The sequence below is a fragment of the Cetorhinus maximus genome, chromosome 6 (assembly GCF_964194155.1).
Source record: "Cetorhinus maximus chromosome 6, sCetMax3.hap1.1, whole genome shotgun sequence".
Lineage (NCBI taxonomy): Eukaryota > Metazoa > Chordata > Chondrichthyes > Lamniformes > Cetorhinidae > Cetorhinus > Cetorhinus maximus.
Window position 1 is genome coordinate 84,568,045 of NC_135884.1, and position 21,106 is coordinate 84,589,150.

At 46.7% G+C, this 21,106-nt stretch overlaps 1 protein-coding gene across 21 annotated transcripts in view; it reads right to left on the bottom strand.

The window, feature by feature from the left end:
- The window catches only part of LOC144681869 (protein MTSS 2-like), a 180,454-nt gene that overhangs the window by 20,054 nt on the left and 139,294 nt on the right, over positions 1-21,106 (bottom strand). The window contains exons 7-14 of one of the 21 annotated variants that reach the window (XM_078543970.1): positions 17,951-18,108; positions 15,690-15,797; positions 13,397-13,494; positions 10,463-10,589; positions 6,796-6,915; positions 3,856-4,047; positions 2,294-2,479; positions 1,258-1,423 (exon numbers count right to left, since the gene is read on the bottom strand). In XM_078543970.1, the coding sequence (XP_078400096.1) occupies positions 1,258-1,423; positions 2,294-2,479; positions 3,856-4,047; positions 6,796-6,915; positions 10,463-10,589; positions 13,397-13,494; positions 15,690-15,797; positions 17,951-18,108 (1,155 nt within the window). Of the gene's footprint in view, positions 1-1,218; positions 1,424-2,293; positions 2,480-3,855; positions 4,048-6,795; positions 6,916-10,462; positions 10,674-13,396; positions 13,495-15,689; positions 15,798-17,950; positions 18,109-21,106 lie in introns of all 21 variants that reach the window. The other 20 variants (XM_078543957.1, XM_078543952.1, XM_078543951.1 and 17 more) reach the window with 20 other exon arrangements.

Sequence of the window (21,106 nt, forward strand, 5' to 3'; positions counted from 1 at the left end):
CTTATTGTAAGGGGAATGGAATATAAAAGTGGGGAAAACTCGCTACAACTGTACAGGACATTGGTGGGACTGCACCTAGAGTACTGTGTGCAGTTTTGGTCTCCTTACTTAAGGAGAGATATACTTGCATTGGAAGCAATTCAGAGAAGGTTCACTAGGCTGATTCCTGGGATGAAGGAGTTGTCTTGTGAGGAAAGATTGAACAGCATGGGCCTATGTTCATTGGAGATTAGAAGAATAAGAGGTGACCTTATTGAAACATGTAAGAGGTGGCCAATGAGGTAGTGCCATATAAAGGGGGTGTTTCCTGTCTCCCCCCCATCCCGACTCTACTCTGCTGCGATGGAGTTCTCCGAGGGACAATGTGCTCCACATTTCTGGAAAAGCCAGGCTCGGAAGGTGCCTGAAGAGATATGGAGCAGCATCGAGCGGGGGACATGTTCGAGTGGAGTTGCAACCCGGCGATGATTGCCGCTCCTCGGAAAACCTGAGCCAACATATTTTCGTGCTCACCAAAGCAATAACGCATTAGTGTGCTCACCAAAGCAATAATGCATTAGTGTGCTCACCAAAGCAATAATGCATTAGTGTGCTCACCAAAACAATAACACATTAGTGTGCTCACCAAAACAATAAGGCATTCATGTGTCCACCGAAGCGATGATGCATTAGTGTGCTCGCCAAAGCGATGATGCATTAGCATGCTCACCGAAGCGATGATACATTAGCGTGCTCACCGAAGCGACAATGCATTAGTGTGCTTGCTGAAGCGACAATGCATTAGTGTGCTACTGAAGCAGTGATGTATGGGACTTAAGGAGTGCACTAAAGCTGCAACACATTAGAGAGCTCACCAAGGCATCAATGCATTGGCATGCTAACTACATCAACATTGAGCTCGGATCACTAAACACACAATTCACCAATAAGCTATCTAGGGTTAGTGTGCTCATTAGAGCCACAAAGCATTAGAAAGCACAGTTTACCCAGAACGTACTAGCAACGTATCAAGACAAGTAAAGTCACAATGCATTGGATCATAAAGTTCAAGTTTATCTCCCTTCAGCAGGTTACAGACACAAAGCAGTAACTCGCAGTGCAGAACTAAGACAGTGCACATGTCAGAGACATGTGTCATGGAAAGTGAGCAACCCTGATTCTCCGTATTTCTGGTCTTCGGTTGATGCTTAGTGTGATACATTTGCAGAAGGTAAACACCTGGAAAGGGGGCACAGAGAGATCTCCTGACGGAAGTACCTTGGGAGGGAATGGTGTCTTCGGAGCAGGATGGGGTGGTGGTTTGGGTGCTGTAACCGCTGGAGTACTGCAGAGAGTCGCGGCTACTCTTCTGGTGTTCCAGGCTCAGACCACGGGTCAACACCATAGCGAGATCACTGGCTGCTGTGGAGATTTCATCCCCATGCTGTGAAAGGAATGAGACATGCTTACTGGAAACAAACAGAATGTCTCCCCCTTCTTAAGGGGAGCACTAGGTTTCTCGATAGCCTTTAAGAGATAGCTACTGCTGAGTGTGGCTGGATTACTTGATTTCGCTCCACGTCTCAGTGGCCTGTATTGGCCCTTTCTGCTCCCCTATAAAAGGTTGGCATTTGCCCAATGTACCTCCATTTATTGGATTAGAACTGAGAGAGGAGCAGGCTGTCAGAGCTGAACTCGATTGTCCTCTCTATGGTTGGGAAGGTCCAACAATCTATGGCCTGCCCGGCTGTGCATTTGCAGCATTTTTGTGTTTTCATTATCCATGGTTAAAGCCAATGGGGTGCGCCTTTCTTCACCTTTCCCTTAAATACCAGTCTGTCGGCAATGTCACCAGAGTTCCCGGGTTGGATGATGGACTGCCTGGTATGTAGCCAATGGAGACAGTGTAATAAGTAGGTAGTTGTGCAGAAAGCCCCCAGGGCTCTCCAGGGGCCTGAATAGAGACAAGGTACAAGGACTAGCAGGGCTGGAGGTTACAATAAAGGCTGTTTAATTCTCTGTACCTACCAGTGAAGGGACACATCGTGTACAGTTTTAACTGAATGTCAGAACAGGCTCGAGGGGCTGAATGGCGTGCCCCTGCTCTTATGTTTTTCCTCCTGGGCTGAATTATGTACGGCAGATGCGTTATTGACATTTGGATAACTGTGATCATGGTACAGGCCCATCCCATTCCACATTGAGGGTTAAGGTACCGGCACGTCTTGAAAGCAAGATCCTGACACCTTAACCCGCAAAGTAACCGGGCGCAAAGGTGGGGGAATAGGGGGATCTGTAAAGATGGTGCACTCACATACTGTACCTTAGCAGCAAGTGATGCTGCTGTCATGCGGGGCCTCTGTATCTCCTCCACACTAATCCCCGGATAGACCATGGTGGCTGAGACCGCCTCTGCCTCCCGATAACGTTCCGTTGCCTCCTTGCGCCTCTGCAAAGTGTTCACCACTGGCTGGTCGTAAGGACCAGGCTTTGACCAGTCCTGGAAAGTCGAGGGAAGTACCCAGTGAATAGAAATGTTGAGGTGGCGAGGGGGGGGGTGTGGGGCGGGGTGCAGAGAGTAATTGTTTGCAACAAGGAAAGGAGTGAAAGATTTAATTTCGTTGAGATATCACGGTGAGGCAGCTATTTATGAGTTAAAGGAGGATGGCATTCTGGGATCGCATAAAGGTGTCACAGCAGAGAGTGGACCCCATGAATTCTTCATCTGATATCCAGTACTCTGCCACCTAGGCTCTCTCCTGCCTCCTGTGTCCCTCCCCTGCACTAAGTTCCACTCACCCATCACCCTTCACTTATCTTCCTGTCCCCCAGTGATTTGACTTCAACATCCCTGTCCTCATGTTACACCCCCTCACCCCACCCCACTTCCCCCTCCCCACCCCTTCCCCCACTATCTCCCCCTTTACCCTCCCAGCAGACAGCTTCGAGCTCTGGTCCTAGCAGAACCCCTTCCCTCCCACTACACGCTCAGCGGTAGAGTTTCCAAACTGACCTCACTGACTGGGCCTTGCCTCACTTCCCAGACCTCTACTCCCAGTCCCCGACTCAGCTTCCTCTGAGCCCCTTGGACAAAAGCCCTTGGGACATTGGGTTGTGTGAGAGGTGCTATCAAGCACTAGTTACTGTTGTTTGGGTTTTTCTTTTCACATCGGCAATCTTTTAAGGGCGGTTTTGTTCTGTTGAAATCATTCGCAACAAGAAGTGGACTCATTTCACATGAACCTGTTAAAGCTTGAGACAGAGAGAGTGAAGTCAATGGCTTAAGCCATGTGAATAAGAAACGGCAAATCTCTGACCATCAGTTTTGTGCCCCCACCAAAGTTCACTTGCACCCCCAGAGAATTTCATCCCATTTGTCTAAGTCTTTGCTTCCAGAATCACCTCATTCTTTTTTTCTGCACGCTGGGGCATCTTCCATTTTGTGGCTTCATTTCCTCTGCACTGCACAGTTTTTCTCTCTCTCTAGCTCTCTTGGCTTTTTCCCCCCTGCTTTTTTTTAAGCTGCGATTTTTTTGTTCCCCTACCTCTTTCCTTCCTCTGTCTCCTCCCCAACGACCGTCCCCCCCACCCCTCACCCCACACTTTCAGCCATCACCACCATGGACTCGCTGGAAGTGGCCAATCTCCTCACTTTATTCTGCTTCGCCCCAGCTTTCAGCTTTAGGCAATCCCAAGTTGCCATGCATAATGCACACTGCGCTAAAGCAAGCTGCCAAAAGAGGGGTGTTAATGGCACAATCAACTGTGAGGTTACTCATGCAAATGATTGGGAAGGAACATTGAATTAATGAAAGGAGTGTGATGAGAGAGAAGCCAAAATTAAACAAAGCAAAATGAAATGGTGATGAAACAAACCTTCCAGCTAGGAACCGTTGATGAGAGGGCAGTGCCAGGTCCAAGGGAGTGATTAAAGGGAGGGGGATCAGGGAAAACAGCAGGATTGGGCCTACTGCCGGCCCTTGTGTCAGGGGTGATGGGAGCAGAGCCAGAGAACGCAGGTGAAGAGCACTCACTAGGAAGGTGGTAATACACAAACCCAGGCATGAACTGCAGATGGAAGAACATGATATCAGCACAGGCAACAAGTGGACAGCCACGGGAAGGTTTTCAAAGGAAATACCAGCAAAACCACAACTTAAGTGACATGTTAGGCCATCTGATGGCCTTCACAGGATAAGCGCCTGACCATTCAAATTTGTACTGGGCTATTCAACTATAAAAACCCAAAGATTGGATTTGTTATGGAGAGGTGGTAGAAGATGGTTATTGGTCATTCAAGCCACAGGTATGCCAACCTCTTGTGTCTCTGGATGGCAGCTTACTCACAGAAAATTCCCACACACAGGTTCCCGATCGAAACCGGGCTACTGGGGTCGTGAGGGAGTATCACCACATCATTGTAGTGACCCAGTTCCATAAGGGCTTAGTTAACCTGGGCCACTCCCACATCAGACTTGGGTAGAGATGCGGGTCGACACTTAAGAGAAAATTGGCTTGGTAACAAGGTGAAGAGGGGTGCTTGTAACCAGATGGTTGCAATTGGCCACCATTACAGAATCCATTGAAGCAATTTGCAACACCAGCAATATACAAGGGTGGTATGTTGAAAATCTACACTGTGATCTTTGCTTCAATCATGACATCAGGTCATCAGCAACTCAGCCCATACAGAGGGTGATTCTGCCAAACTAGGAAGGGATTTCTCAGTATTAAATGGCAGGAGTTTCTATGACTTTGCCTTCCCAAAGTATTAAAATCTAAAGCAAATGTGCAGCACGATGCCTTCATAGTGGCTGCAATCTTCAATCACCACAGCTACTATTCAAACCAACACTATAGAGACAGACGTTCCCAGTCAGTTCCATATTAACAGGATAAGAGAGGGTTGTTGCACTGATGACAAGTTGTGTTTTTTTGGAACATTCCCTTGAAATGTGGGTACAAGCACTGGGCCTCCAAAACCAGAGAAACCAAAAGTTCATCAGCTCCCCAGCAACCCACCAGCCAAACCTCTATTCAGCACTGCAAATCTTTATAGTTATATCCACATGGAAATATTCAGGCAAAATTTATGGTTAAATACTGTAAGCTTTCAAAGTATTCACAAAGGCCCAATCCCTCACATCACCATAACCCTCCAATGGGCATGGAAATATTTGGAGTCAATATTTGCATAACCAATTGAATAATCAGCAACAAAACTGCAGTTGTCTAACTGGATTTTCCTATAAGGTTTCTCTTTAGTAATATCTTAACACTATAGGGTATTCTAGTTTTGCTAATCACTTGGTTTCCTCCAAAGTGATTGAGCTCGAGTTTGTTTTAGGTACTTTGTGAGGGGTGTCAGTTCTGGGGAGTGGAACACTTTGCATTTTCACCTTAGGAAGGATATATACTGGCCTGGGTGAGGCAGAATTAGAGATTGCTACAGTGGTTTTTAAAAAATTCATTCACGGGATGTGGGCTTCACTGGCTGGGCCAACATTTATTGCCCATCCCTGGGTTAAATTAGAAGAGCCTGGGTAGCATGAACCTGACTTATGTCCCCTCAAGTCTGGATGTTGGAGAGGCGATTTAATTAAGGTATTTTTAAAGAGAAAGCGATTTGGTAGGGTAGATAAGAAGAAGCTATTTTCTTTGGCAGAGGAGCTAAGAACAAGGGAGCATAATCTTAAATTCAAGAGCTAGGTCATTCAGGAGTAAATCACAAGTAATCCTTCCCATAAAGGGTAGTGGAAATCTGGAACTTGCTCCTCTGAATGGCCATGGATATTGGGGGAACAAATTGGATCTTCTGAGACAATCGATGTCAAGGGATATGAAACAGCGGAAAAATTGAGGAACAAATGAGCCATGATCAATGACGGAACAGTTTTGAGGGGCTGAATGGTCTTCTCCTGTTTCTATGCTCCCAGTGCCACTACCAAGGACTCCTAGGTTAGACTGACTGAGATACAGGGTAAAGTTTGCTCTATTCGAACAATCTGATTCAGTCCCAGTTCCCAGGACAGTGGATTTAGTTTCCATGCCAACTGACATGCAGCCTCCTAGAATGAGATTGCCTATGGAATAACAATTTAGTTATTCTTTCGAACTCTTAATTTTTGGTCTAAGTACAGTGTCGCAAAACCAGCAAACCTGGCATCCAGTCTGTGCTGGTTTTCCGGTCAGGTGGTTTGGGCCAGGTCAGGTGGGGTCAAGGATTGTTCAGACCACTCAAAGTGTGGGAAAAGACAGGTGTGCAAAGCGTCAATGCAGCAGCCAGACAAACAAGCTGGTGGGTTATTTTACTCATCTACTAATAGCAAAATATTACGGAGTGGCAGCTTAGAAAATGTCCAGGTTTCAGACATCGCCAGTGTTTGGGCAGCTGGATTTGAGACACTGTAACTGTACATATATCTTATAAACACAATCCTGACAACCTCCCATAATTATCAGTTCTGAACTGGTGGCTATCCTGAGGTGGAACAGTTATAATTGAAGTTTAATAATTAGCGAGTGAGTGTGGTGCTCACAGTAATTGAGTCCCATATGGTTTAGCATAAAATGAACAAGATGCTGGCAGAAGTAAAATTCATCTGCGTACCGAATCACCTTCTATTCTTAAAAAGCAAACGCTTCCAAGGCTTACAGTATCCAAAAGGAACCCCCAAATTGTCCCCAAACACACTGAAATGAATGAACATTGGGATGTGGATTAACCCGTTTTATCCCGGTGACATTGTCTGATTTTACGTGCTGGCTTTGCAGGCCCCAATGTCAGAGAATTGGCGATGTGTATGGATGATTCACCTTTTCACCGCCTGACCATGCTCCTGCTGTGGAGCTAGAACTAACCGAAGTGGGTGAGCTACACTCGCTAACCGACTGACACGTCTCCGATGCCTCAGAGGAAGCTGAGCTCGACGACTTCTGCCATGCATCCAGGGTCAAAGGGCATGATATAGGGAAACAATAAAAGGGGAAGAGAGCACATTTGGTTAGATTGTCAAACATGCAGGGATGTTCTACAAAGAACAGAGTCTGGACCAGCTAGTTTGTACAGTTCTGGAGCTGAAGGCTGCTAAGTTGAATGGGACAGGGGTCAGCATGGGCTACTGATAGATTGCCAACCACATGGGCATGAGTTTACTTCCAAGCTGCTGGTAACAGTTCGGTAAACTTTGCCAGTTTAGACAGGTGAGACGGGCAAATAAACCATGGCACTAATTTTAACTCCAACTCAACTCTTAGTTTTCCTAAAACTGTGCTGAAGTGGGTCCTACAAATCCACTATCTGAAGGCAGGGTAACTCTTCAGTTGTGAGTGGAGTAGTGACTGGATACACTGATCTCCCAGACCACTCTTGTTATACATCAGTGGGAGTGACTGATACCATAAATGACCAATCACATGTAGCATCAAAGCATTAGTTGTGACATCCAATCCAAGTACAAGAGGGGAGGGGGGGGAAGGAGGGAGGTGTGGGAGAGGGGGGGGGGAAGGGTGGGGGGGAGGGGGAAGGGGGGAAGGGGGGAGGGGGAAGGGGGGGAAGGGGGGGAAGGGGGGGAAGGGGGGAGGGGGAAGGGGGGAAGGGGGGAGGGGGAAGGGGGGAGGGGGGAGGGGGAGGAGGAAGGGGGGAGGGGGAAGGGGGGAAGGGGGGAGGGGGAAGGGGGGGAGGGGGGAGGGGGGAGGGGGGAGGGGGAGGAGGATGGGGGGAGGGAGGTGGGGGGATGGGGGGAGGGAGGTGGGGGGATGGGGGGAGGGAGGTGGGGGGATGGGGGGAGGGAGGTGGGGGGATGGGGGGAGGGAGGTGGGGGGATGGGGGGAGGGAGGTGGGGGGATGGGGGGAGGGAGGGGGAGGGGGAGGGAGGGGGTGGGGGGGAGAGAGGGGGGAGGGGGGAGGGGGGAGGGAGGGGGTGGGGGGGGGAGGGAGGGGGGAGGGGAGAGGGAGGGGAGAGGGAGGGGGGAGGGGAGAGGGAGGGCCTTTAAAGTGGTGCTGTGCTTAATTCTAAAGCTAACGGTTGTCTCCTTCTACGCACCTCACTGCCCTCTACAGAACAAAATGGAGTGTGGGAGCCAGGCAGCAGAGAGGAGGATGGAGCGTTACCATTTGAACATCCATACAAACATTCTAATTAGGAGCAAGAGTAGGCCATTCAGCCCCTCGAGCCTGCTCTGCCATTCAACAAGGTCATGGCTGATCTGATTGGGGCCTCAACCATTATCCAGGTTGGCCAATTTGTTATTCCCATTCCTGCTGAATCATGGAATGGCACCATGGTAACGTTAAGATCAAATCCGTGGCAGAAACTGTCCGGTTCAATGTTAGCTGTAGGTCAGTAAAATTGGGTCAAAGTGGTTCATTCTGTACAACACTGTGTCAAGACTCTGCCTCACCATGGATCAGTAAGGAGCAACCTACTTGTATGTATTGCAAACAACAGCATGTTACAAACTTCAGTCAACTTACATGTTGGCAGAAACTCAAAGATTCAGAACTTTCCTGAAGCCATAAAGATGTCTTCATGTTCTGTATGAAGTATTTTCTGTTTTACAACACGGCATAGCATTTGATTGAACAAAGCAACGGCCTGAACAGAATGAATCCACGGCCTTACGTAGACCCCTTGTTATATTTTAGTGTGAATTTAGAATGGTCTTGAGGAACTATTTCAATAAGCAATCCAAGCAATATACATAATTAATGATGCTTTTGGCACTGTTGGCCTGTAAGAACCTTCCTTATGGAAGCATCCCGGGAAAAGCCTAGTCATTGATTTTGCACAAGTTTTGTTAATGCTTCATGTCCATCGTGCAGTGCAACAAGATCAGGACAAAACACAAGTATGGAAGAGCTTGCTGTGAAAGCCCAGTGAGTTTATAACGTTAGCATTATGAACATTCTCTCAGTCAACTGCTGTGTGCTCCAGGTTTGGACACTTTGAACTGTGAACATTCTGAAAACAGCAAGGCTTGCATTTATTATAGCACCTTTCATGACCTCAGGATGTCCAAAAGTGCTTTACAGCCAGTGAATTACTTTTGAAGTGCAGTCACTGTTGTAATGTATGGATACATATGGGAACACCACCGCCTGGAAATTCCCCTCCAAGCCACTCACCATCCTGATTTGGAAATATATCGCCGCTCCTTCACTGTCGCTGGGTCAAAATCCTGGAACTCCCTCCCTCACAGCACTATGGGTGTACCTACACCACATGGGCTGCAGTGGTTCAAGAAGGAAGCTCACCACCACCTTCTCAAGGGCAACTAGGGATAGGCAATAAAAATGCTTGGCTAGCTAGCGATGCCAACATCATATGAAAGAATAAAAAAAATACACTTAAGATAAAAGCAAAATACACGGCAGCCAATTTTCACACAACAAGCGGCACAATCAGGAATGTGATCTTTTTTTGTGATGTTGATTGAGGGGTAAATATTGGCCCGTACACCATGGAGAGCTCCCCTGCTCTTCTTTGAAATAGTGCCAGGGGATCTTCTATGTCACCTGCAAGGGCAGACAGGGCCTCGGTTGAACATCTCATGCGAAAGCAGTACTGGCAATGGAGTGAGAGCCTAGATTTTTGTGCTTTGGTTTAGCATGTCTGATAATGCTTTTGTGAAATTCCTTGGGATGTTTACCAATGTTTAAGTTGCTTTGTAAATGCAAGTCATACTGTAGGTCTAAAACATTTATATTGTGAACATTCTCTTCAAATCAATTATTGATAAGTTTCAAAAATGGGAATAATGATGTGATCTTACCTCCAAGAAATATGCATGTACTTCACAGATTTGAGCTTGTTGTGTGGAGTGCAAATTGCGTGTACGTGTGATGAAGACCTATTTTGATGAATCATCTGGATCTAAATGTTAACCAATGCTTCCTCTGACCTTGTGTCACATTGGCTCTGTGGATAGTACTCGCTCACACAGAAGGTTGTGGGTTTCAGTCCCACTCCAAAAATTGGGTACATAATCTAGGCTGGCACTTGTATGCAGCACGGAGGGAGTACTGCACTGTCTGAGGCTCTGCTTATTGGTTAAGATATTAAAGTGAGGCCACGTCTACCCTTTCAGGTGCGCATAAAAGATCCCATAGCAATTTTCGGAGAGCAGGGGAGTTCTCCCAGGTGTTCTGGCCAATATTATTCCCTCAAATTGCATCACAAAAAAAACTCTATCTTATCATTATTTCATAGCAGTTTGTGGGAGCTTGCTGTGCACAAATTAACTGCCGCGTTTCCCCACATTACAATAGTGACTACACTTCAAAATTACTTAATTGGCTGTAAAGTGATTTGGGGTATACTGAGGCGCTATATAAATGTAACCTTGTTTGTTTAATCGACATGTCCACTTCTAACTATAAACTTCACACAGCACAATAACGTTGGTTTAGTTGAGACTCCAGGCACCTGGATGAACATGTCACCTGTGGAAACGTAGAGGTAAGAAATTGAGGTGCACTTACCTGGCTGGTAATGTCCGATGGCATAGGCGATGGTGGTTTGGAGTACATGGCGTCCTGGGATATGAAGCCGGAGTCGTGCGAGGAGACACTGGAGAGGCGGTTGCTGGAGCTGGCAGGATGGGCCAAGCTGCGATAGCGATAGTTTGAACTTGGTGAGTGAGTTTGGGAACCGCTGGAGCGAGAAGTGCTACTGTTTGTACTGTTTACACTGCTGGGGGGGAGGGGTGTGGTGGGTGGAAGGGTGTGAGGGAGGGAAGGCGAGGGAGACAATTTAAGACAGGATCAGACTCACATAAAGAAAATTTACAGACAAAGCAGGAAGCTACAAAACAAGCATGGGCAAGGATGTTAGCATTGGTGCTGGGATGATGATCGTGGGTTCTCACTTGGCACATTTCCTTTTTTCTCATCTCCTCCCTTTCCCTTAGCTTGCCACATAGGATTGGTCAGCAACATGTTTCAAATGGATGGTACTGCAGGGCGTAGCGGCATGGGCATCAATCGCCAATGGCCATTTCCCCCAATCTGAGCTCAGGCCACTCCCTTGCGGGAAAGAAGGGAAAGACAGAGCTAACCTGGCCCACAAAAATATCAGCAAGGCCTGGGTATGGTTAAGTTACCAATGCAATCTCTCAGGGACAGTGGGAAGATGTCCTGGACTTTATTAATAGAACACAAAACCAAGGATGTTATGATAAACCTTTATTAATCACCAATTAGACCTCAACTGGAGCTTTACGTTTAACTCTAGGCATGGGAGTTTAGGTAGGATGTCAAGGTTAGAGAACACATGCAGACAAGATTTACTAGAATGGTACTGGGACAGAGGGGCCTCAGTGATGGGGGGAGACTGGAGAAGCTGGGGCTGTTCCTTTGAGCAGACAAGGTTAAGAAGAGATTTGATAGATGGTTTAAAACCATGAGGAGTTTTGATAGTGTAAATAAGGAAAAACTGTTTCCAATGGCAGGAGGGTCGGTAACCAAAGGACACGGATTTAAGGTAATTGGCAAAAAAACTTAGGTGAGGAGAATGAATTTTTTTTAAACGCAGATTTGTTGTGATCTGGAACACTGCCTGAAAGGGTGGGGGAAACAGATTCAACAATAACTCCCAGAAGTGAATTGGATAAATACTTGAAGGGAAAAAAAATTACAGGATTAATGCAGGGAACTGGGATTAATTGGATAGTTCTAGCAAGGCACCAACACAGGTATGATGGGCAGAATGGTCTTCTTCTGTGCTGCTTGATTCTATTTATCACTAATGAACATGCTCTCTAAATGAAAATGCGTACATCAACGCCAGTAAACCGCTTACAATCAACATGCAGTGGCTAACAAGAGCTCACAGGAGGTGAAGCATGTGGTATAGTGACAAGGCTTGGCATCAGCCTAACCTTTGGGCCTTGGTCATGCAAGGGGCTGTCCACTAGAGGATCCTTCAGGTCACATTGAGCATCTTTCAATAACTTGTTCATGGCTACAAGCCCCAATTGACAGCTCTGCCCCATAGTTTCAGCAAGCCAATCAGTGAATCGGTGACTTGTTCAAATGGAAGTGGTTCAGTAAAATAATTGACCGGTTGTCATGACCACTTGTAAAAAAAATTAGCTTAAATAATGCCCTTGTTGTAACTCTTTTGAGTTATCAACAGATCGCATGTAACTCTTTCGAGTACATTCACAGTTCTTGGTTTCCGGGAGTGGGACATGAACCCACAACCTTCTGATTCAAAGGCGAGGGTGCTATGAACTGAGCCACAGCTGACACCTCGCCCTTGTTGTATATAGGTTTTTAATTAATAGATTGGTGGTCGTTGGGTCCAATTACAACTTAAACTAATGATGCTGAAGGAAACTGCAGGGACCGTGGACCAGGGTTTAGTTGGTATTGGCATGCAGGAAAAGCTTCAAAATATTCAGTCGTTTCACACAGGTTTCAAGATCATATTAAAATTTTTATCACTCCCTTCCCTCGAGTAAGAATTCACATTTCTGTTTTTGGAAAATGTGTCACTTTTTTCTCTTAGTTCCACAGAAAGCGCCAGCAGCTTTGCAGCAGCAAAGATTCTGATCTTCTCCAAAGGCCCACAGTGGCATTGCTGCTTGCCCGAGTCTCATGGACACAGGCAGTCTGACCAGGAAAAGATTCCCAGGCTGCTTACTGAGGAGTGGGTTCCCTCCATTGCATTTTTTCTGGGGCGTTTGCCCGTGATTGTGTGGGATGGTTCACGTGTAAACTCCCCCGGAAGAGAGATCAAAACCTGTTTGGATGGATCCCCACGTGTGAATTAATTACAATAGTGTTGCCCCCACTTCTCCAATCATGGGAAGCATTCATGCTCTGTCATAAGAGCTGTGATTTCTTCCCTTCCTGTATTCGAGGCTCTGAAACTTACCACAAAGCCATAGTGATGCGACAAAGTCCGATGGAGAGAGAGAGACAGTGAGATGGAAATATGACCGAACTCCGGTGGGGTGGGGGGAGGGGTTGGTCGTTCCACTGACCTGTCAATTTACATACTATTATGGAGGAAACAGTGGCATAGTGGTAATGTCACTGGACTAGTAATCCAGAGGCCAGGGCTAATGCTCTGGAGACATGGGTTCAAAGCCCACCATGACAGCTGGTAGAATTTAAATTCAATTAATAAAATTTGGAATTGAAAGCTAGTCTCAGTAATGGCGACCACGAGACTATTGGTGATTGCCCTAAAAACCCATCTAGTTCACTAATGTCCTTTAGGGAAGGAAATCTGCCGTCCTTACCTGGTCTGGCCTACATGTGAGTCCAGACCCACAGCAATGTGGTTGACTCTTAACTGCCCTCTGAAATGGCCGAGCAAGCCGGTCAGTTCAAGGGCAATTAGGGATGCCAACAAATGCTGGCCTTGCCAGCGATCCCCACATCCCATAAAAGAATCAAGAGAAATACCTGCACATGCTGGATTTCCGAGAGCCAGAACTGCTGGGTGAAGATGGGGGAGTCTGGTAGGACCAGCTATAGTCAGACCCCTTCAGATCCTTAATCACCTGCATGACAAACACAGCGAGGGACTGGGTTATAGCTGAGAATCAAGAACAAAAAAAGCCTCAAAGGGAATGAGTGTCCAGGGAATGTACCTTTGATTCTACTACTTGAAAACTGCTTGAATGAAAAGATATGACAAAAATCTCTTTTAAGGTTTTTATTTTAAAACTGCTCTACACAGAAACCCCCCACATTGCAGTGGATTTCTTTAAATGCAAACTGTTATCAACAAGCTTGAGAACTTTCACCCCAGGGTTCTCCTCCAGACTATCCTTCCACCCAAGGGTGCTCCCTTGGACTATCCTTCCACCCAAGGGTGCTTCCTCGGGCTATCCTCCCACCCCACGGTGCTCCCTTGGACTATCCTTTCACCCGAGGGTACTCCCTCAAACTACCTATGTTTCCTTTAAATATAACCTTGTCGTCAGGAGACAGATGCATAGGAAGGCAGTCAGTCGATTGATCTTAAATCTTCCACCCAGATACAGACACTCCATCACACCATTTATCCGGATATGGAATGATTCCAGAGGGTTTGCTCCACTCTGAAGCCCACATGTCAATGACTCTTTTTGAGAGTTTCCTGATATCAGCACTAACTTTGCTTGTTATTAATTTGAAGTTTGTCACTCTCCCAGGGCTAATTATTTTGAAATAACGTTCCTGATCCATCTTTTGAAACCGTTTACTATCTTTTAAGCCTCCATGTTGCCTGTCAGTCACTCCCAGGTTTCTTTGTTCCTTCCTCACATGCAAGGGGTTGACCCTGTGACCTTTCGCTAACCACCTCCCAGTGCTCGCATGTCCCCCATGTGAATGAGAACTGGACACCGTACTCAGGATGTGACCCGATCTGAGCATCACTCAGTTCAAACGTGACATTCTTTGAGCTGTATTCTTGCCCAATACTTGCTGCCTCTCTTTGTCCCTGTCCTCACATGTTGCCCATAGATCTCCTGCCCCAGACTGTTACCAGCTTCCAAACCTTCACTAAAACAGTCGTTTCATCTGCCATGTTGCTGAGGCTCTGCAGGTTACACATAATCCTGTGTGAAATCAGGGGCTTGGCAGGCATATGAGGGCAATAAGCAAAACTTATGAATGAGGAGCAGCACCAGGCATGAGCTGTCAACCTGGTGAAGCTACAACATAGGACGACTTGCATGCCAAACAGCATGTGATAGACAGAGATAAGTGATCCAACAACCAATGGATCAGGTCAAAGCTCTGCAGTCCTGCCTCATGGCCTGCAACGGTTCAAGAAGGCATTTCACCACCACCTCCTCAAGGGCAATTAGGGATGGGCAACAAACGCTGGCCTAGCCACATCCGGCAAAATAATACAAAGACTGTGCCCAATGTGTATCTACCTGTCCCCGGCTAATGATGCAGGTAAATAATGGAACTGACGTATTCTTCATGGTGAGAATGTGGTGCTGAGAATGAAAAGCTTCCACTTCAAACACCACGGCCATCATCAAATGGGAGGGGGTTAGATATAGAGTAAAGCTCCCTCTACACTGCCCCCATTAAACACTCCCAGGACAGGTACAGCACGGGGTTAGATACAGAGTAAAGCTCCCTCTACACTGTCCCCATTAAACACTCCCAGGACAGGTACAGCATGAGGTTAGATATAGAGTAAAGCTCCCTCTACACTGTCCCCATCAAATACTCCCAGGACAGGAATAGCATGGGGTTAAATATAAAGTAAAGCTCCCTCTACATTGTTCAAAACATGCACACACCTCCTACAGCCCTCAAACCCTTTCCATTCTGCACACTCTGATATCAAGAGCAAATCTGACAAGTTAGGATTAAAACAACCTCTGTGCTGGCCTTCAGCTAACATGAGTGAGTCTGTGCCTAAAGCAATTGCAATGGCCTGACCTGGGGTTTAGACTTCAATTAAACCCTGGGCTCGGGGGATTACATGAATGTCACTCAGCAGAAACTCTACTGCTTGGTGTCAAATGTGAGGCAGTTTTATGCTGTGAGTGAGTCAGTGGGCACATTGGTTCAGGCTGAGAGTGGGAACTCACCACACATTCATTATTCACACTGACGCTCATCTCTGACACAGACACAGGCACACACACAGACGGACGGATGCGCAGACGGATGCGCAGACGGACGCGCAGACGGACAGACGCTCGCGCACACATTAATGAAAGGGAGCTGTGAGATCCTTCTTTACCTGCTCACTGGCTGGGGGAAGCTTGTGTGGCTCCGCGGTCTGAACAATGAGATCATCGACAATCGCCTGGAGGTGTGTGATCTCCCCCAGCATCGCAATCTCTCCGTCCTAGAAAAGTACAGCAGGTTAAACCTCCCAGACCTTGTTAAATCATTCCATATCCACACCCTCCCCTCTCCAGTCCCCTCCCAATGATGGTGACACATTTAGGGGTACATTACCATAGAAACGGGCAGCGTTTGTTTCAAGGGGCAATACTTCAGAGTAAATACAATCTTCGAGTGTATCATGGCCATAAACAAACCCACACACTCACCTACACACTCACACTGTCCAGCACAAAGCCCCTAATTGTGAGCAACAGAGGGAGACCAGACTGACATAGCCTCTTGACCTATTTAGGACACAGAGTGCAGTGTTCTCGATTTCGACTCTAACCTGGCAGTCAGTTCACGGAATCTAATTGTGTAGATGGAATCTAATCGAGAGGTTCAGATGGTTTATATGTAGAATAATGGATACCCGGGAGTGAGTTACAGGCTGGAATCTAATCGAGAGGTTCAGATGGTTTATATATAGAATAATGGATACCCGGGAGTGAGTTACAGGCTGGAATCTAATCGAGAGGTTCAGGTGGTTTATATATAAAATAATGGATACCCGGGAGTGAGTTACAGGCTGGAATCTAATCGAGGGGTTCAGATGGTTTATATATAGAATAATGGATACCCGGGAATGAGTTACAGACTGGAATCTAATCGAGGGGTTCAGATGGTTTATATATAGAATAATGGATACCCGGGAGTGAGTTACAGGCTGGAATCTAATCGAGGGGTTCAGATGGTTTATATATAGAATAATGGATACCCGGGAGTGAGTTACAGGCTGGAAGCTAATCGAGGGGTTCAGATGGTTTATTTATAGAATAATGGATACCCGGGAGCGAGTTATAGGCTGGAATCTAATCGAGGGACTCAGGTGATACTATTTCATTAATGTATACTGAACAGTGGTTCATTTTGAATTCTTGCTGACAGCAGCTTTAACAAGGGACATGTTGGGGGGATAATGTTAACTCTGTGTACAGTCAGCAGCCCATTTGACATCAGTTCCAATGAATATTTCCTGTAATAGGCAGTTCACTATCACCTTTAACACAAAATCACAACTACCCCTTCAAATTCCAGTTTCTGTGTGGTTTACCGCTTGTCAGAATGGATGGTTATGCAAGGTAACTGGGTAATAATCTACAAAGCTGGGAGATCAGAGTCAGGGACAGGTTAGAATGAACAAAAAACTGTCCCCGTGTCAGATTCCATTCCCATTCCATGTCTGCTCCATCTGAAGGCAGATCCTTGGCTCGTTGCTTCGTCCTGAGCTGTTTTCTTGGCAGTCTTTTTGTCAGTGGTGGCTGGTCATTGTTTCCAGTCTCAGGGCCAGGGTGGAGAGGCAGGTCCCAAGTTTACCTCAGCCAGAATGAGAATTGAACCCACAGATTTCCAGCATCCGCAGTAGTTTTTTGTTTTTATTATTGAACCCACACTGTTGGTATTATTCTGAACCACACATCTAGCCAACTGAGCTAACCAGCACCCCCATGTCAGATGCTAAGTTTCCAGTGAATGCTTTCGGTGGGAAATATTACTGTCAGGGAATTGAACCATTCCTCATTTTCCCCAGTGATAGGATCATGCACTCCCAGGTCAGCTGTGGCCCAGATTCAAAGCAGCCTCCACTTTGCCCCAGATAGCAGTCAGATATTTCCTGCTTTTAAAAAACTGATTTATGATTGGGTTACACTCAGAGCAGAGGGAGAAACTTTCCCCCATCTTCCTTAATCCCAATCTAAGATGTGAAATCTCCCTGTTCACTGCACCTGGTGACTGTTCTGGGCCAGGTCTGTGACAAGTTACCATGGCTTTATACTGGGGACTCACTTACTCACAGCTGTGTTAAGTTCAACCTAGTTTCAGGTCTGCACGTTTACAGTATCAGGAGGGAGACAGAGAGAGAGAGGCAGTGAGAGAAAGAGAAAGAGACTGAGATAGAGAGAAAGAGAGAGACAGAGAGAGAGAGACAGAAAGAGAAAGACAGAGAGACAGAGAGAGAGAAGAGTTTCATTCTGGGCTGGGCTGCATTTCAATTCCCTGACAGGCAGTTCATCCCACTCCATCTACACTGCCTAAGTCAGTCTCTTTCCTGTCCAGCAGTCTGTTTGATCATTCTCACTGGTCCTGTGTGGGACCGTAGCTGCTCCTTACCACCACGGGCTGCAAGAAAGCGATGAAAGTGCAGAATCGGCCTCTCTCCTCGATCAGGGCCTTGCGAACGGCTTGTTTCTCCGTCTCCTCCAGTAGCAGGTACATGTCATTCACATCCTGGACCGCATTCTCCACCTGTGGCCTCAGGTCACCTTTACCTGGATCGGGGACAGAGAGTAACGATGGTTTCACTGCCCACAAACCGAGAGGAACAGCAATTTCCTATGGTATACGAGGCCTAGTTAAACATAAGGTCTTTTATCGCATTTTAACTGTTTAAAACAAGCTGCTGTTATGGTTTACTAGCGCAGAGCCTGTGGGGGGATGGGGGGACGGCAGTTGGTGGGGGTGGGGGAATGAATCCACACACTGAGCAACTACAGTCAATCTAGGGCCGTCAACTCAGATTGAACTGTATTTGGGGGTAGGTGGGGAAGGGGTTAATTCATCATGGATTTCCCACCTCGATCCACCCTTCCACTTGCATTCTAAGGCACCAGTGGTTAACTGGTCAATGGCGGTTGTGATACCCACAATTCAGTGTGCTCCAGAAACAACTCTATCTATGAGATGGTTTTACTGGGGCGAGTGTGCATCAGGGGACCCATTTCATCCCAGGAATGCTTCAGTCCTGCATGTTTGTGGTGATGTCAGCTGCAGAAGAAAATGTCCCAATTGTGTTTGATTAAAGTGACGGATCTTTAATTTTGGAAGACTCCAGGGCAATCCGGGAGTGTGGGCAAGCTCAAGTCCAAGTCCCAATTCCAGCTGTTTTTGTGGGAAAGTGGGAAGATGACAGATGGAATTCAGGCGGTTTCCATGGCGGAAGTGGCTGAAAAAAACCAAGGCAACCAATTACAGACTAACAGAGGCCTAGGATCAGGCTGGAAGGCTGCTGTCTCAGTTAGAGACATGGAAATGACACAGGAGCTTAGCCAAGGAGTGAATTTTGAGAGTACAGATCCCAGCAGATGATGTTTCACCGTTGTAAGCAGACAATTTTATGTTTCAAAAACGGGACAGATTTTTTTAAATCCCTGAGATGACAACAACAACTTGCATTTATGTAGCACCTTTAACGTAGGAAAGTGCCCTGAGGCCCACCACAGGGAGTATTATCAAACAAAATGTGACAATGAGTCAAAGCATATTAGGATAAATGATCAAGCATGGTCAAAGAGGTGGGTTTTACCAAGTGTCTTAAGGGGGAGAAGGAGAGGTAGAAGGGCTGAGGGAGGGAATTCCAGAATTTAGGGTCTAATCAGTTGTGGGCATGGCTGCCAATGATGGAGCAGTCAAAATTGGGGATGCCCAAGAGGTCAGAATTAGAGGAGTGCAATATCTCGGAGGGTTGCGGGGCTGGAGGAGATTACAGATAGGGAGGGGTGAGGTCACAGGGGGATTTGAAAACAAGGATGAGAATTTTCAAATCAAAGCATTGCTGGTTTGGAAGCCAAAGTAGGTCAGTGAGCACAGGGGTGATGGTTGAACGGGGCGAGTTAGGATACAGAGAGCAGAGTTTTAGATGACCTCAGGTTTACGGAGGGTAGAATGTGGGAGACCAGCTAATAGTGCATTCGAATAGCTGAGTATGGAGGTAACAAAGGCATGAATGAGGATTTCAGCAGAAGGAGGTGGCATAGTGGTATTGTCACTGACTAGTATTCCAGAGACCCAGGGTAATGCTCTGGGGACCTGGGTTCAAATCAAAAAAAATCTGGAATTAAAAGTCTGATGATGACCATGAAACTATTGTCGTAAAAACCCACCTAAATGTCCTCTGGCCTACATGTGACTCCAGACCCACAACAATGCCCACATCCCATAAAAACAAGATCAGCTGACTCGGGATGACACCGGATGATGGTGTGGATATAGGTGGATGTTCATCATCTCAGGATCAAATTTGACACTGAGGTTGTGAACAGACTGACTTAATCTCAGACCATGTTGCCAAAGAGAGGAATGGGGGTTGGTAGTTAGGGAACAGAGACCAAACATAATTGGAGGAAATTTCCATTCATCCAGCACTGGATTCAGGCAACAGTCTGATCATTTTGAGATGGTGGAGGAGTTGAGAGAGGTGGTGGTGAGGTCGAGCTGGGTGTCGTTAGTGTGCAGGTGAAAACTAACAGACATCATCCAGGCAGCATTGTAGATGACAAGTAGGAGAGGGTCCAAGGATAGTAATGGTGTGGAGTGGGAATGGAGAGAGATAAGAATGGAACCATGTGAGAGCAGTCCCACCCAGCTGGACGACAGTGGAGAGGCTTTGGAGGATGGTGCGGCCACTGTGTCAAAGGTCGACAGGTCGAGAAGGGAAAGTTTACTTTTGTCACAGTCACACAAGGTGTCAGAGCTGTTTCAGTACCGTGGCAGGGGCTGAAACCGGATTGGAGGGATTCAGCCATGGAGTTCCGGGAAAGATGGGAATGGATTTGGGAGATGACAACGTGTTCAAGGAGTTTGGGTTTGGAGAGGAAAGTTAGGTTAAAGAGAATTGGATGGGGAGCAAAGAACAGAACATATTCATGTGGAATTAGAAAGAGGGCTAGGAGATGGAAAGTGAAAAGGAAAAACATTGTATTAGCCATTCAAAATTGCATTTTACAGAAACAAATAATTACTGTATGTTTTTAATCTTTTCCACAAAATGCAAGTTGTTGTTGTAATTTGAATTAAGGGGCCTGGTAATGTGCCAGCAGGTCGTTTCTGGCACTGCCACTGACTGCACCAAGCACGGATTCCACCCCCTCCCCACTCCTCACCCTCAGCTGGGACACACATTAACTCTTCATTACAGCTTGAAAGAATGGCCCAAACTAAGCATGCTGCAAGGGATTGACTATCATTCAACTTACCCATGGGGCAGCCAGCCATTACTATCTTGTCCCTGCAGTAGGCTAAATGTCTGTATAGTGACTGCACTTCACAGTACAGTAACAGTACTGTGCCTGGGGACACCCCGAGGTGGTGAAAAGTGCTGCTCAAAACTTAACCATCATCTTTTACTGATGATGGATTTCAGTTCACTTTTTCTTCTCACAGATTCATCTTTACTCTCCCTGTTACCTTCTCCCAACTCCTTCCCCCTTCTCTGGTCCGGGTATGCTGGGCTCCCCGCTGGGCTTCAGTTCCACTGGCACCAGTGTAGCT